The 16,856-nt window shown below is 43.1% G+C and overlaps 1 protein-coding gene across 6 annotated transcripts in view; it reads right to left on the reverse strand.

Annotated features, from left to right (window-relative positions):
• Positions 1 to 16,856, reverse strand: part of NFYC (nuclear transcription factor Y subunit gamma) — a 33,628-nt gene that overhangs the window by 15,970 nt on the left and 802 nt on the right. For 5 of the 6 annotated variants that reach the window (XM_063418828.1, XM_063418831.1, XM_063418830.1 and 2 more), the window contains 3 exons: positions 2,822 to 2,934; positions 1,450 to 1,521; positions 438 to 551 (listed from right to left, as the gene is read on the reverse strand). In XM_063418828.1, the coding sequence (XP_063274898.1) occupies positions 438 to 551; positions 1,450 to 1,521; positions 2,822 to 2,926 (291 nt within the window). In that variant the 5' untranslated portion in view covers positions 2,927 to 2,934. Of the gene's footprint in view, positions 1 to 437; positions 552 to 1,449; positions 1,522 to 2,821; positions 2,935 to 12,937; positions 13,150 to 16,856 lie in introns of those variants that run through there. The other variant, XM_063418827.1, reaches the window with a different exon arrangement.

A 16,856-nucleotide genomic window follows, 5' to 3' on the forward strand; every position in this document is an offset into this window, starting at 1 on the left:
GGGATCTGCAGGGATTTTTGGGATCTGCTGGGATTTTCTGGGATCTGCAGGGATTTTTTGGGGGAGCTGCTGGGATTTTTTGGGATCTGCTGGGATTTTTTGGGATCTGCAGGGATTTTTGGGATCTGCAGGGATTTTTTGGGATCTGCTGGGATTTTTGGGATCTGCCGGGATTTTTGGGAGCTGCTGCTGGGATTTTTGGGAGCTGCTGCTGGGATTTTTGGGAGCTGCTGCTGGGATTTTTTGGGATCTGCTGGGATTTTTTGGGAGAACCTGCTGGGATTTTTTGGGATCTGCAGGGATTTTTGGGATCTGCAGGGATTTCTGGGATCTGCAGTGATTTTTGGGAGCTGCTGGGATTTTTTGGAAGCTGCAGGGATTTTTTGGGATCTGCAGGGATTTCTGGGATCTGCTGGGATTTCTGGGAGCTGTTTCACCTGCAGGGTTCTGCGTTTGTTGTCCTCGGTGTGGATCCAGGCCCGCAGGGTCAGCTCGGTGATGAAGATCTGGGCAGCCTTGGCAAACAGCACAGGGGCCTCTGCACTGATCATCTGCCAAAAATCAAATTATTTTCAATTTTACCACTCGGTTTTAACAGTGCAAAGAGGAATTTCATGGCATGGAGTGGAAGCTGGGTGGTTAAATATTATTATTTAATAATTAGTATAAATATTTATAATGTAGTAATAATATATTAATATATTATACTATGATGTATGATGATATATTATATATTAATAATATAATAATATAATGCGTATAATGTTATTATCGATAATAATAACTATAATATTATTATTGTAATTATAATAATTATATTATATTATTTTATATATTACATAATATATAAAATAATATATAACATATAATAATATATGTTATTATATTATTATTATATTATCATTACATTATATTATATTATTATATTATATTTTATCATTATATTATATATAATAATTATAATAATTATATTATAATTATAAAATATAATGTATAATATAATATAATATAATATAATATAATATAATATAATATAATATAATATAATATAATATAATATATATATAATATATATAATATATTTATTATTATTTTTATTGTTGTTGTTGTTATTATTATTATTATTATTATTATTAACAATACGTAAAATATCCAGGAAAAGGCCAAGGGGATTTAGCTAAAAACAGCTATTATTATTATTATTATTATTATTATTATTATTATTATTATTATTATTATTATTATTATTATTATTATTATTATTATTATTATTATTATTTAAAGGAACAACAGGTAAAATATCCAGGAAAAGGCCAAGGGGATTTAGCTAAAAACAGCTATAATAATAACAATACTACTAATAATAACAATAATAATGATTTTTAAGGAACAATAGGTAAAATATGCAGGAAAAGGATGCTAAATTGCAGGTCAAAGCCCTGACTGTACCTTCACATCCTCATCCAGCTTCATGATCTTCTTAATCCGAGCCAGGGGCAGCTCCTGCACTCTGAAGTCTTTCTGCAGAGAGATTTGAGAGACTTTTTATTGATATAAACTGAAAATAAAGGTTAAAAATGCTGAATCAATCATTGTTTTCTACAACTGAACTGGCTAAAATGAGATTTATTCTCTTTCAGGTGTGGCAGCTCCTCCTGAGGGCTGGAAAATCTCTTTTTTTTGTGTTTTATATTGATATATTTCTTCTATCAGACATTTATATTCATTATTTCACTTCCAAGTTTTCCTGAAGAACAGAATGTTTCACATGTCACACATTTATCCACCTATTTATATTTGAAACAAATTAATTCAATTACGTTTCCTGGGCCCCAGAAACCATTGGAATTTACAAAAAAATCCCAGGAGAAAATAAAGATAAACAAGAGCTGGATGAAATCCTGCCTTTATTTGTATTTCTCTGTTGCCAAATCCCAATTTGGGTGTTAAAAACCTTGCAAGAACCTGGTTTAAAAGATCATTTTTATGTTTTTAGGTGGATTTCTCTCTGTTTTCCAGTCCCTGAGCCCAAATTTGCACCCCCACATTCCCTGGAGAGAATTCCTGAGCTCAGGAAAACACCAAGAGGCTTCTCCCTTCCCTGAAGCCAAAAAGTGGAATTAAAAGAAATAAATTCAGTGTATTCCTGCCAGAAACCTCTTAAAAAAGGAGAGAAAAGCTGAGGCTACATCCCACTGCATCAGGAATGCAGAATTCCAACTCACAAAAGACTTTTTTTGATGATTTTTTTTTTAAAAAATCATCTTCTCTTAACAAAAATGTCATAGAAAATAATGGGAAAGTCATTTCTCTGGGGAAAAAGCACTGCAGGATGTTAGGGAAACAAAAGAGGGGGAAAAAATGATGAAAATGCTGAGTTTTATTCTGAATTTCTCTTCTGTGCTTCCTTCCAGTGAAGAAAAATGTGGATGTTGTGCATGGCCGAGCACAAATATTTATTAATATTTATTAATACTTATTAATATTTATTAATACTTATTAATATTTATTAATAGTTATTAATAGTTATTAATAGCCATTAATAGTTATTAATAGTTATTTATTTAATATTTATAATAAATAATTTTATTAATTCTATTAATAATTTTTGTTAATAAATCAATTTTATTTATTTAGGGTTACTAACCCTAATTTTATTTCATTTATTATCTCCCATGGCTGGGCGGGGGGATCTCAAACCATTTAAACCCCACAGACACCCCTGATTTTGGGGATGCCAGAGCAGGAACTCGCTGAGGCCGAGCTCTGGCAGGGATTTTTCCAGGGTTTTTTTGGGAATTCCTCATCCCAGGGGTCTCACCACGGTGAGGTTTCGGATCTCCTCCATCACCCGTGGCCAGAAGGATTGAAGGCTCTGCTGGGCGTCGCTGCTCCCCGCCGCGCCGAACGCGCCGTCCGCCGACATCCCGGCAGCTGGGAGGGGAAAATAAACAGGAATCAGCAAGGAGGGAGAGAGGGATTGAAGGTGGGAATGGTTTTAAATGGATGGGTTTAGGTTGGGAAAAAAACCCAGGAATGAGCAAGGAGGGAAAGTGGGAATAAAGGTGGGAATGGTTTTAAATTCATGGGTTTAGGTTGGGAAAAAACCCCAGGAATCAGCAAGGAGGGAAAGTGGGAATAAAGGTGGGAATGGTTTCAAATTGATGGGTTTAGGTTGGGAAAAACCCCAGGAATCAGCAAGGAGGGAGAGCGGAATTAAAGGTAGGAAAGGATTCAAATGGATGGGTTTAGGTTGGGAAAAAAACCCAGGAATGAGCAAGGAAAGAGGGCAGGATTAAAGGTAGGAAAGGATTCAACCCCAGGAATCAGCAAGGAGGGAGAGCGGGACTGAAGGTGGGAATGGCTTCAAATGGATGGGATTGGGTTGGGGAAAAATAACCAGGAATGAGCAAGGAGGGAGAGAGGGAATAAAGGTGGGAATGGTTTTAAATTGATGGGTTTAGGTTGGGAAAAATAAACAGGGATGAGCAAGGAGGGAGAGAGGGAATAAAGGTGGGAAAGGATTCCAATTCATGGGTTTAGGTTGGGAAAAATAAACAGGAATGAGCAAGGAGGGAGAGAGGGATTAAAGGTGGGAAAGGATTCAAATGGATGGGTTTAGGTTGGGAAAAAACCCCAGGAATGAGCAAGGAGGGAGAGCGGGATTAAAGGTGAGAATGGTTTTAAATTCATGGGTTTAGGTTGGGAAAGAGAAATAGGAATGAGCAAGGAGGGACAGCAGGATTAAATGTAGGAATGGATGGATTTAGGTTGGGAAAGAGAAATAGGAATCACCAAGGAGGGAGAGAGGAAATAAAGGTGCGAAAGGATTCAAATTCATGGGTTTAGGCTGGGGAAAAATAAAACAAGAATCAGCAAGGAGGGAAAGTGGGAATAAAGGTGGGAATGGTTTCAAATTCATGGGTTTAGGTTGGGAAAAAACCCCAGGAATGAGCAAGGAGGGTGAGAGGGATTGAAGGTGGGAATGGTTTTAAATTCATGGGTTTAGGTTGGGGAAAAATAAACAGGGATGAGCAAGGAGGGAGAGCAGGATTAAATGTAGGAATTGATGGGTTTAGGTTGGGAAAGAGAAATAGGAATCAGCAAGGAGAGAGAGGGAATAAAGGTGGGAATGGTTTCAAATTCATGGGTTTAGGTTGGGGAAAAACCCCAGGAATCACCAAGGAGGGAGAGAGGGAATAAAGGTGCGAAAGGATTCAAATTCATGGGTTTAGGTTGGGGAAAAATGAACAGGAATGGACAAGGAGGGAGAGCGGGATTGAAGGTGGGAAATGGTTTTAAATTCATGGGTTTAGGTTGGGAAAAAAACCCAGGAATCAGCAAGGAGGGAGAGTGGGATTAAAGGTAAGAAAGGATTCAAATGGATGGGATTAGGCTGGGGAGAAATAACCAGGAATGAGCAAGGAAGGAGGGCAGGATTAAATGTGGAAATGGTTTCAAATTGATGGGTTTAGGTTGGGAAAAAAACCCCAGGAATGAACAAGGAGGGAGAGAGGGATTAAAGGTGGGAAAGGCTTCAAATGGATGGGATTAGGTTGGGGAAAAATAAACAGGAATGAACAAGGAGGGAGAGAGGGATTAAAGGTAGGAAAGGATTCAAATTGATGGCTTCAGGTTGGGAAAAATAAAACAAGAATGAAAAAGGAGGGAGAGCGGGATTAAAGGCAGGAATGGCTTCAAATGGATGGGTTTAGGTTAAGGACTGGGAAGAAATTCCACTTTGTAAAGGGCTGGGATGGATTTCCCAGGGAAGCCGTGGACGCCTCATCCCTGGAGGTGTCCAAGGCCAGGCTGGAGCAGCCTGGGGTGGGGAAGGTGTCCCAGGGCAGGGCTGGGACGATCCTCAATATCCCCTCCCACCCAAAGCAGCCCAGGATTCCGTGATTCCACGTCCCAGGAATTCAGGGAAAGGCTAATCCCTCTGGAAAACCATCAGAAGAGGAAATGCCAGCCCAGCTCTCACACACTCTGCATTATTTTAAAATTAAATTTATTTTTCCATAGGAAAAGTACAATAACCGTTTGCTTCCGTGGCTGTTTGACACTCAAGTGTCATTTTGTGGCTTTCCAGCAGTTTTTAAATCCTTCTTTTCCTTGGACAGGATCACCAGGAGGAATTAAGAGTCTGTACAAAAGCAGGAAGATTTAAATTCCAAATCTTTTAATTGAAGCTGTCTTCCAAAGGGGTGTTACAAATCTGCTGATTATTCCATTTATTCCAGAGGATATCCATGCCTCCAGGATGATGCAAAGAGTGATCCCAAGAAGGAAGGAGGTGAAAAAAATGGGAAAACCACTGGGATCAGCCTCTCCCTGCCCTCATCCTTGACACTTCCAGCTCTGCTTCAGCCACTTTTCCCTCTCAGTAAATCCCTGGATGGAGCTTTGGGACAAGGAACTCTTCCAGAAATTCCAGTTAATGTTAACACCGAGTGGAGAAATCCCTGGGAATGCCAGGAGCATTCCTGAGTTGGGGAAACTCCTGGGAATGCCAGGAGAATTCCTGAGCTGGAGAAATCCCTGGGAATGCCAGGAGCATTCCTGAGCTGGAGGAATTCCTGGGAATGCCAGGAGCATTCCTGAGCTGGAGAAATCCCTGGGAATGCCAGGAGCATTCCTGAGCTGGAGAAATCCCTGGGAATGCCGGGAGCATTCCTGAGCTGGAGGAATACCTGGGAATGCCGGGAGCATTCCTGAGCTGGAGGAATACCTGGGAATGCCAGGAGCATTCCTGAGCTGGAGAAATTCCTGGGAATGCCAGGAGAATTCCTGAGTATTCCTGAGCTGGAGAAATCCCCGGGAATGCCAGGAGCATTCCTGAGCTGGGGAAATCTCTGGGAATGCCAGGAGCATTCCTGAGCTGGAGAAATCCCTGGGAATGCCAGGAGCATTCCTGAGTATTCCTGAGCTGGAGAAATTCCTGGGAATGCCAGGAGAATTCCTGAGCTGGAGAAATTCCTGGGAATGCCAGGAGAATTCCTGAGCTGGAGAAATTCCTGGGAATGCCAGGAGAATTCCTGAGCTGGAGAAATCCCTGGGAATGCCAGGAGAATTCCTGAGCTCCCTCTGTGACAGCAGCGTGGCTCCAGCAGGATTTGGGAATTCTGGGAATTTGGGAATTTTGGGAATTCTGCTCCAAAACCTGGAGCAGCTCCAGAACATCCAGGAATGACACAAATCCCAGAGGTGGAAAAGGAATCTGTCCCACCACAGAGAGGATTTTCCACAGGGAGGGATCTCCGGGATGTTTGCGTGGCTTTGTTCCATCACAAGAGCAGGAATTCCCAAATCTGCTCCAGCCAGGAATTCCAAAATCCACTTGGGCCAGGAATTCCAAAATCCAAAATCCAAAAAATGAGGATCCCTGAAATGGCACTAAGGGGTGCTTATTTTATTTTATTTTTAATTTTTTTTAATTTTTAATTATTTTAATTCCACATTTCCCAAGGAAAATTTGGATTTGGTTTATTTTAATTCCATACTTCCCAAGGAAAATTTGGAATGGTTTTATTTTAATCCCACACTTCCCATGGAAAATTTGGAATGGGTTTATTTTAATTCCACACTTCCCAAGGAATTTAATTCCACACTTCCCAAGGAAAATCTGGAATGGTTTTATTTTAATTCCACACTTCCAAAGGAAAATCTGGAATGGGTTTTATTTTAATTCCACATTTCCCAAGGAATTTAATTCCACACTTCCCAAGGAAAATCTGGAATGGTTTTATTTTAATTCCACACTTCCCAAGGAAAATTTGGATTTGGTTTATTTTAATTCCATACTTCCCAAGGAAAATTTGGAATGGTTTTATTTTAATCCCACACTTCCCATGGAAAATTTGGAATGGGTTTATTTTAATTCCACACTTCCCAAGGAATTTAATTCCACACTTCCCAAGGAAAATCTGGAATGGTTTTATTTTAATTCCACATTTCCCATGGAAAACGAGGAACAGCTGCATTTTAATTCCAGCAGCCTGGGTGTGGGAAGAGCCAGAGGGAATTCTGACAAGGAAAAAAGGTCAAGGAATTTTATTTTCAGTCTAAGGAAGAATTCCAGGTGAAGGAACCTCTGGAATTCAGTGACTGACACATTTCTTGCTGACTCTTCCACAATTATTTGCATTAGAATGGATCCTGCCCACAGACTGAGATATTCCAAGGATTTATAAGAAAATCAGGGATAAAAATATTCCAGTGAGGATTTAATTGGAATTTGGATCTCCTTCCCCTCATCAAGATGAGGCTGGATGGGCTGGGACAGTGGAAGGTGGAATTCCCTTCAACCCAAACCATCCCAGGATTCTGTAACAACCAGGAAAACCGGGATTCACCTCCAGGCAGGAAAATATTTTGTTTTTCCACACAGAGGGACAAAGAAAAGCCAGGAAAAGCCACGGCCTGGCTGCCTGGAGGTGATTCCAGAGCGGATCCCCGGGAGCTTTTCCGCTCACCTGAGCGCGACACCGCTGGCAAAAATCACAATTCCCAAATCCTGCAGCAGCCAACAAAATTTGGGGAATTTTTGCTTCGTGGGAGGGCAAAGGAAGCGTGAAGAGAGCTCCGGATGGGATTTTGGGGTTGTTTTTTGGAACAAATGCTGATTTCTGCTCTTTTTCGGGAGCCCTGGGAAGGGGGAAGCGGCCAAATGGAGCCGTGTGCCCTGGGAAAATTCGCCAGTTCAGCTCCTGGAAAACACAACCTATGGAAAATAAATCCCAAATCTATGGAATACACAACCTCTGGAAAATAAATCCAAAATCTATGGAATACACAACCTATGGAAAATAAACCCCAAATCTCTGGAAAACACAACCTACAGGAAAATTGGGAAATAAATCTAAAATCTCTGGAATACACAACCTATGGAAAATAAATCCAAAATCTATGGAAAACACAACCTATGGAAAATAAACCCAAAACCTCTGGAAAATACAACCTACAGGAAAATTGTAAATAAACCCAAACCTCTGGAAAACACAATCTATGGGAAAATCACAAATAAACCTAAAACCTCTGGAATACACAACCTCTGGGAAAATAAATCCAAAACCTCTGGAAAACACAACCTATGGAAAATAAACCCAAAATCTCTGGAATACACAACCTATGGAAAATAAATCCAAAATCTATGGAATACACAACCTATGGAAAATAAATCCAAAACCTCTGGAAAACACAACCTATGGAAAATAAACCCAAAATCTCTGGAAAACACAACCTATGGAAAATAAACCCAAAATCTATGGAATACACAACCTATGGAAAATAAACCCAAAATCTCTGGAAAACACAACCTACAGGAAAATCAAAAATAAACCCAAAATCTCTCAGCCTGCACTTCCAGCCTGAGATTTCCCTGGAAAAACACCAGATCCAGCCACATTCCCAAGCATCCAGGTGAGGTGGGAATGGGAAAAATGTCCCCATCCAGTGAGTGTCACAATTTTTGGCTGCTTTTAAATCTAATTTAATTTAAAATGTAATTTAAAATGTAATTTGAAATGTAATTTGAAATGCAATTTGAAATGCAATTTGAAATGCAATTTGAAATGCAATTTGAAATGCAATTTGAAATGCAATTTGAAATGCAATTTGAAATGCAATTTGAAATGCAATTTGAAATGCAATTTGAAATGCAATTTGAAATGCAATTTGAAATGGATTTGGAAATGGATTTGGAAATGGATTTGGAAATGGATTTGGAAATGGAATTTTTGAAACGGAATTTGGAAATGGAATTTTTGAAACGGAATTTTTGAAACGGAATTTTTGAAATGGAACTTTTGAAATGGAATTTTTGAAATGGAATTTTTGAAATGGAATTTTTGAAATGGAATTTTTGAAACGGAATTTTGAAATGGAATTTTTGAAACGGAATTTTTGAAACGGAATTTTTGAAATGGAACTTTTGAAATGGAATTTTTGAAATGGAATTTTTGAAATGGAATTTTTGAAATGGAATTTTTGAAATGGAATTTTTGAAATGGAATTTTTGAAATGGAATTCGAAATGGAATTTGGAAATGGAATTTGGAAATGGAATTTGGAAATGGAATTTGAAACGGAATTTTAAATTTTTGCCCAGTTCCCTCCCACGCCTGGGAAGGGATTTTTAGGGTTTGGGATCGGCTTTAGGAAATCCCAATCCAGAAATCACAGAATGGGAACTCCAATCCCATTTTTTCCCTATCTTTAGAGATTTTTCCCTATTCCAGGCTGCTCCAAGCACTGGGAATTTCCAGGGATGAGGCAGCCCCGGATTTTCTGGGAATTCCATCCCAGCCCCTCACAATTCCTTCCCTAAATCCCATTTTTCCCTGTCCTGTGGCACTGGGAATCCTTTCCCCTTCTCCTCTCCTTCCATCCCTTATCCCAAATCCCTCTCCAAAGTTGTCACCATAAAAAGGAAAAATTTCAAAATTAAACCTAATTAAGCACTGAACATCATTCCACTGTAATTATTAAAACATAAAAACTCCCAGCATTGTGGACAAGCTTAAAAAAACCCAATTAAAACCAATCAGAATAATTAAGACTTTTTATGTTTAACACTGATTTATTTAACCAAAAAGATTCTATAAAATAATGTTATAAAATCCAACAGAACGGTGGGAAAAGGAGATGGACACAAACTCAGGGGAGGCTGAAATTCTGCTTAAAAAATCACAAACCCCGCACGTTTTAAACCCTTTAAACCAAATTTTTAAGGGGTTGAAAGGTTATTTCTAGAATTAAATGCTGCACTGAGTGAGGATAGCAGGGGGTGAGGCTGCAAAATCCTGAATTAATCTTGGAAAAATCAACACCAGGTGCATCCCGGGTGCTTTTTCCGAGGAATATTTGGGATTATTCCATCTTCCAAATAAATCCATAATTATGGAATAAAATAATTCCATAAATCCCCCAGCACATTCCCTCTGACCCTGGATTTATCCAGACTGGGTTGGATCCCAATTTCCAGTTCCTCATTCCAGGGAAATTTGGGACAAATAAATGATTTTAAGGAGCTGCAGGGCTCTGTGTATTTATATAAATTCATTTATTTCTGTATCTATGGACAAACAGCTATTTAATCCTGTTATTCCAGAGAATATTCAATATTCCTACGATTTTCTTCACTCGATTTTACAAATTAAATCATCCAATGGCATCACCTAAAAGCTAAAATTAATTATTTTATTGAAGTTTTTCCCTCCTGCTTAAATCCAGCCCAACCTGAAGTGCTCAGCAGGCAGCAGGGATGGTTTAACTCCTTTTTTCTCGCTTTTCTTTTATTTTTTAATCGAAATAAAACCACTTTGGTGTTATAAAAATTCAAATCTCCCTCCTTCATGGCATAAAAAGGGACAATTCCTGCTCTGATTTGAGCGGGAAGTGACCAAATAAACAGAAAATACAAGAAAATCCCATCAGCTTTTGGGAATAACTCTCCCAAAAATCTCCTTTTTTAACTCCCACGATGCTTTGGAGATGTCCTCAAGTTTGTTCTTGCTGTGGTTTTTAACCCTCTGAAATAAAAGTTAAATTATTCCTGAGCATAATTAAAGAGTTTAACTAATTAAAGACCGTTAAAATTTGAAATAATTCATGATTTTATGTCCGAAACTCACCAAATTTAATTCATTTACAACACACTAAGCCCTGAAATGAAGAAACCACCTCATGAGCCAACGTAATTAAAATACAGATGTCAGCCCCATTACATAAATACAAGATATTAGCCTGATTAAATGAAATAAAATCCAAATTTAGTGGCTGAAAGGTGACCTCCTGTGGGCACCCAAACCCGCTCAGGCTGGGGACAGCGATGTCCCCTCCCCAAAAGTGTCCCCAACCCCTTCACTGGTGCAAAAAACAGGGGTGGAAAATTAAATTAAATTAAAAAAAAAAAAAAAAGGAGGGGTTGTTTTCCAAGCTTGAAGTTCCAGGTTAAAATTTGAGGAGAAATTAAAAAAAAAAAATAAAATTCACAGGAAAAAGCGTCCTGGAAAATCAAGGTAGAAAATGAAATTTAGAGAGAATAGAACTAAAAAATCACACTCATATAAAGTTTAAAAAAAATCAAGCTCACAGGGAATAAAATTTAAAAATCAAACCTCTAGAGAATTAAGCTAAAAAATACAGCTTATAGGGAATCATACTAAAAAATCAAATTCATAGGGAATAAAATTTAAAAAATCAAACTCATATGGAGAATAAAACCAGAAAATCAAGTTAATTAAGCTAAAAAAATGCAACTCATAGGGAATAAAACTAAAAAATCAAATTTGTGGGAAATAAAACTAAAAAAATCAAACTCACAGAGAGAATAAAACCAGAAAATCAAGTTAATTAAGCTAAAAAATTGCAACTCATAGGGAATCAAATTCATAGGGAATAAAACTAAAAAAATCAAATTCACAGAGAGAATAAAACCAGAAAATCAAACTCATATGGAGAATAAAACTAAAAAATCAAACTTATCTAGAGAATAAAACTTTTAGAAAACAACAAAACCCTGGAGATCTCTGGAGCAGAAGGGACGCCCAAACTTTACTCATTAAAATGAGACTTTTCTACCCCTCCAAAGCTGGGAAAAAATCAAAATAACTGGAATAATTTGTTAATAAATTCATTTCCAGATTTGCCAGGTTCTTCCTGACCTAGAAAGATCAAGCAGAGCCTTCTCTTCCCCAGCCTCCTGCAAGCTGAAAATATCAAAATATTCCAAATATTGGGAGGAATCGGGATTTCTGCAGGATTTTTAGTCTGATTTCTGGGAGCTGCAGGTTGAAAAAAGCTGGATATAGGCAGATTTGAAAGGAAATCTGTTAAAATATTTTATTTTTGCCTCAAGATGCTGACAATGACCTTGATGCTCACAGCGAATCCCCCGGTCCTGGCCAGCTCCAGAAGTTCCTCCAGCGTCCCCAAATTATTCAAAGGTGACTTTTGGGGACATTTTGGGGACATTTCTCCTCTTTTTTTCCTCTCACCAAAACCGTGACAAGGCCAAGAAGCTGAAGGAGGCCGAGGTGAGGTGCTGGGAGTGTTAATTTTGAATTAAAATAAAGCTGGAGCTGAGGAATCGCTGACAGGAGGCGAAGCTCAGCTCCAAGGGCCTGAGGCTTTTTTAAACCCTCCCAAGAAGTTGTACGAGCTAATTATCCTCAATTTTCCAAAACGCCGCTTTTAAGGTTAACAATCTACGATGAGAGAAGAGGGGAAAAATGTGGATTTTCATCCTGAGAGAGGAAAAGTAATTCGGAGAAGCACAAATACCCGCGATGCGCTCGCCAAAACCCAACTTTAATTCTAATCTCCCCCCGTGTCCTTGATGCCCTCGGCGGGCAGCTCCGCTTTTTTCTCTCTTTTTTTTTTTTCTTTTCTTTTTTTTTTTCTTTTTTTTTTTTTTTTTTTCTCGGTCCAAAGTGCCGCAAACAAACTTTGTCCTTCAGAGCGGCGCCTGGCAGCGCTGGCGCTTCAAGGTCACGGGCGCAGGGCCCGCTCCGAGCGGGGCCGGTCCGGGCCCACCGGAGCCCCCCGGAGCCCTCAGCCCCCGCCGGGCCCCCCGGTGACCTTCGGCCCCGCGTTCCCCACACGAACAACAAAGCGCTGCCGGTACCGCCGGGGGTTCGGGGGTGTCGCGGCTCCGGTGTCGCCCCGCGGGGTCATCGCCCCTTCCTGGGGTACCTCAGGGTGGGTGGGGGTAGCGCTGTTTGTCCCCCCCCTCCTCATGGGTGCCCTCACGCTGTTAGCGGGGGTTTAACCGCAAACTCCGCACCGGGCACATCCCGCCGCGCCCCCCCCCCCCCCGCGTCTCGCCGCTGCTCCCGCACCGGGACACACGAGCATCCCCCGCCGCCGCGGCCTGTCCCCGGCGCACGGGCAGCCCTCCCCTTGCCGCCACCGCAGAGGCGGCGCCCCGGACTCACCGCCGGCCGTGCCCGCGGCCGGGGGTTCCCCGCCATGGCTTTGTCTTTGAGTGACCCCGGCAGCCGCGGGGGCCCCCCCGGGCCCCGCCGTGCCCGCGGCCCCTTTAACGGCGGCGGCCCCGCGCGCCCCGCTGCGCGCGCCCGGCCCGCCCCTCGCCCGCGCCCATTGGCTGCGCGCCCCGCCGCCGCGCTCCCCTATTGGCTGCGCGCCCCGCGGCCCCGCGCTCCCATTGGTTGGCGCCGCGGCGCAGCCTCGCCGGCCGCTTCCTGCTTTAAAGTTACCTTGAGCGGCGGCCGCAGGGGTCAGGCAAGCCCCGCCCCTCAGCCCCGTCCCGATTGGCCGCCTCGCCTCCTATTCAAACGCCTGAGGAGGCTGGCGGGGGCGGCCGCTGATTGGCCCGCGCGCCTGTCAATCGCGGCCGTTCCCGCCACACCTTCCCGGCGGGGCGCGGGGCCGCACGTGCGCGAGGCGCGGCGGGAGCGCGCGCGGTCGGATCCCGGAATTCCAGAAATTTTGGGATCTTTGGAGATCTCCCAGCACAACCCCCTGCCAAGGCAGGGCGAACCGGAGCAGGTGACACGGGGACAGCTCCAGGTGGGGCTGGGATGTCCCCAGAGGGCGGCTCCAGCTGTCCCTGGGCTGCAGGGAGCGCGGTTCTCCCTCAGGGTGAGGTGGAGCTCGCTGGGGTTTGATTTATGGCCCTGAACATAAATCCTCTGAAACCCCTTTAGGGATTGATGGGATTCTCTCCCAGCTTTCCTTTCTCCAGCTCCAGCTCCCAGTTTTTCCCCATAAAGATCCATGAGAGCTCCAGCTTGGACAAACCTTCTCAGGAATAATTAATTCCAGCAGGGCCACGGGAAACCCAACCTCTGCTGTCTCCTCATCAGGGAGATCCTCCAGCCCCCAAATCCTCCCTGGACCCTCTCCAGCAGCTCCTGGGTATCCCAGGACTGGATCCCGATGGGAACAGGGACATTTATCCCCGGGAGCCACCGGGATCAGGGATCGGGATCCCCCGGCCCTCCCGCGAGGCTGCACCGCCCCACGGACATTCCATAAAATGAGGGAATTTTAAAAAGAGGCGGCTTTTCCAACTCCCCCGAGGCCTGGGCAAAACGAATCCCAGCAAAATTCCCGGCAGGAAGCGCAGGTGGAGTGTTCATAAATAATTTAAACATAATAAATAAATAATTTCAACACTAATAATTTCACTTTACCCCCTCCAGCAGCACTTTGGGAGTTCATCCCCATCATTCAATTCCCTTGGCTGGGAATTTGGGAATGTTGTGGGTAAAGAATAGGAAAGGTCCACAATAAAAAAGCCGTGGAAACCAGGTGACATTTTAACCTCTGCACGCACAAATCCCGGTTTTATCAACAACACCCCAATGGATTTTGAGCTGTAATTCCAAGGTATAATTTCCTGCTGATGGGATTATCCAAAGGGGAAAAAATATTGGGAAGCACAGCCAAGCCTTGACCAGCCCTGCAGATTAAATCACTTTGAATCTGATAACGAGGAGAGATTAATTTAAAAATAGATCTTCCTGATGATTTGGGAGAATAGAAGTAGTTAAAACATGGCTTTAAAAAAAATTAAATACACTCTGTTCTCTTCCTGTGGCATTCCTCAGATAAAAACCAGGGCCTGGAAGCTGTGGAATTCTGACTATTGGAATTATGTGAGGTACTTGGGTGGTATGAAAAACAAACCCAGCACCTTTCCTGCAGAACAGAGGAATGCCTGGCTGGAATTCCGGAATTCCAAGGGGTTCTGAGTGGCCAAACACATTCCCTCGTGCCTTGTCACACCCCAAGGGACACTAAAGCTGCTCTGTCGGGCTTGGGAATGACCCACAGGGGCAGCTGATGCTCACAGAGTGTTTAATGACAATAAAAACTGGTTAATTTGGGGAAGTTCTGCAGTAAAGGGTTTATTTGTGGGGGTAAAAAAACCCCAAATTAGTTTCGGGAAGTTCTACAATAAAGGGTTTATTTATGGGGGTAAAAAAAAATTAGTTAGTCCCAAATTAGTTCTGTGAGGTTCTACAATAAAGGGTTTATTTGTGGGGGTAAAAAAATTTAGTTAGTCCCAAATTAGTTCTGTGAAGTTCTACAATAAAGGGTTTATTTGTGAGGGGATAAAAACCCAAATTAATTTTGGGAGGACCTACAGTAAAGGGTTTATTTGTGGAAAAAAAACCCCAACTGAATTAATTTGGGAAGGCCTAAAGGGTTTATTTCAACCAGTACAGCTGTTCTTGCTCTGAAATCAGGGAGGGTTTGGTTGGGATTTTGGGAAGGAATTCTTTCTTGTGAGGGTGGGGAGGGGCTGGAATGGAATTCCCAGAGAAGCTGTGGCTGTTCCTGGATCCCTGGGAGTGTCCAAGGCCAGGCTGGAGCACCCTGGGGTGGTGGGAGCTGTCCCTGCCCGTGGAATTGGGATGGGATTTAAATCCCTCCCAACTCAAATCATTCCACAATTCCATGAAATGCAGAATTACCGGGAAAACCTCGGGAGAAAGGAACGTTCTGAACCCTGCAGCTGCCACCTGCCTCTCCGAGGAATCCACAGGGGCAGGAAAACGCACTTGGACAAACTGGATTTATCTTGATCCAGCACAGACCCAGGAGGGACAGAGCGGCGAGGCAGGAAAAACGCCCGGCTCAGGTTCAAGGTCACAGAGTGAGCACAGCCACTGCTGGGATCACACCTGGAATGAGCAGCCAGGGATTCTGCTGGATCCCGGGATATCCTGAGCTGGGAGGATCCTCAGGGATCATCCAGTCCAACCACTGTGCATCCCTGGGAGCGTTTTCCAAATTTTCCTGGTGCTCCCATTCCCTGGGGAGCCCGGGCAGTGCCCCAGCACCAAGAACCCCAAAACCTTTCCCTAAATCCCTCCTGGAGCAGCTCCAGCCCTTCCCTGGGGTCCTGCCTATGCCACAGCCAGGTGTGACACTGCTGTCACCTCAGGTGAGCTGAGGCTGTCACAGAACACGAGGACAGACGGACACAGCAGGTCCAAAACCAGAACCTCATTCCAGGAAAAACCTCAGGAAAGGCCCGGGATGTTGCCAAGGAAGTTTGATGGGTTTGTAGGGTTGGAGGAAAAGGTAACGAGCTCACGGGCTTTGAATTGTCCATGCTCACACAGCAATGGAGACAGGGAAGATTTATTCCCAAATCCATAGAAAATACTCCACTCACCAAGAGAAAAGGCTTGGAAATGCTTTGGAAAGTCACATTCCAGAAGCAGCCAGGGCTATTATTCTTTATTCTGTGAGCAACCTGGAATCTGCCAGAGCTCCAGGCCCTGGGACACAGCTCAGCCACCCCAAAGCTGCCCTGACACCCCTCAAACACCTGCACCAGGAACCCTGAATGAAATCCCAGCCAGCCCAAAAGAATTCCCGGTTATCCAGGCCACACCCACACTGCGGGCAGTGCCCTGGGATTTACCAGTTACCTGGGGGCATTTCTTTTATTCCATGAGCTCAGGGAAAAAGCAGGGTTTAGGGAGACCAAAGGTGGTTTTACAGCTCTTGCTGCTTTTTAAGCACAGATTAAAAAACACCCAAGACAATCCCAGAAACCCTTGACTGCCTTGCAGGGTCCTGCCAAATGCTGTGGCAGAGCCTGAAGAAGCTTCTCAAGGCTTGGATGGCAAAAATCCCAAAGATTGGTAAAACAGAATCATGGAACTGCAAAATGTTAAGGGTTAGAAGGGATCTTAAAAGGGGATCACCGAGTTCCACCTCCTGCACTGTCCCAGGTTGCTTCAAGCCCCATCCAGCCTGGCCTTGGCCACTTCCAGGGACGGGGCAGCCACAGCTTCTCTGGGAAATCCATTCCAGCCCCTCACCATTCTCACAGCCAAGAATTCCTTCCTAAAATCAAATCTAAACCTCAAC

This window comes from Prinia subflava, chromosome 24 (assembly GCF_021018805.1).
Source record: "Prinia subflava isolate CZ2003 ecotype Zambia chromosome 24, Cam_Psub_1.2, whole genome shotgun sequence".
Taxonomy (NCBI): domain Eukaryota; kingdom Metazoa; phylum Chordata; class Aves; order Passeriformes; family Cisticolidae; genus Prinia; species Prinia subflava.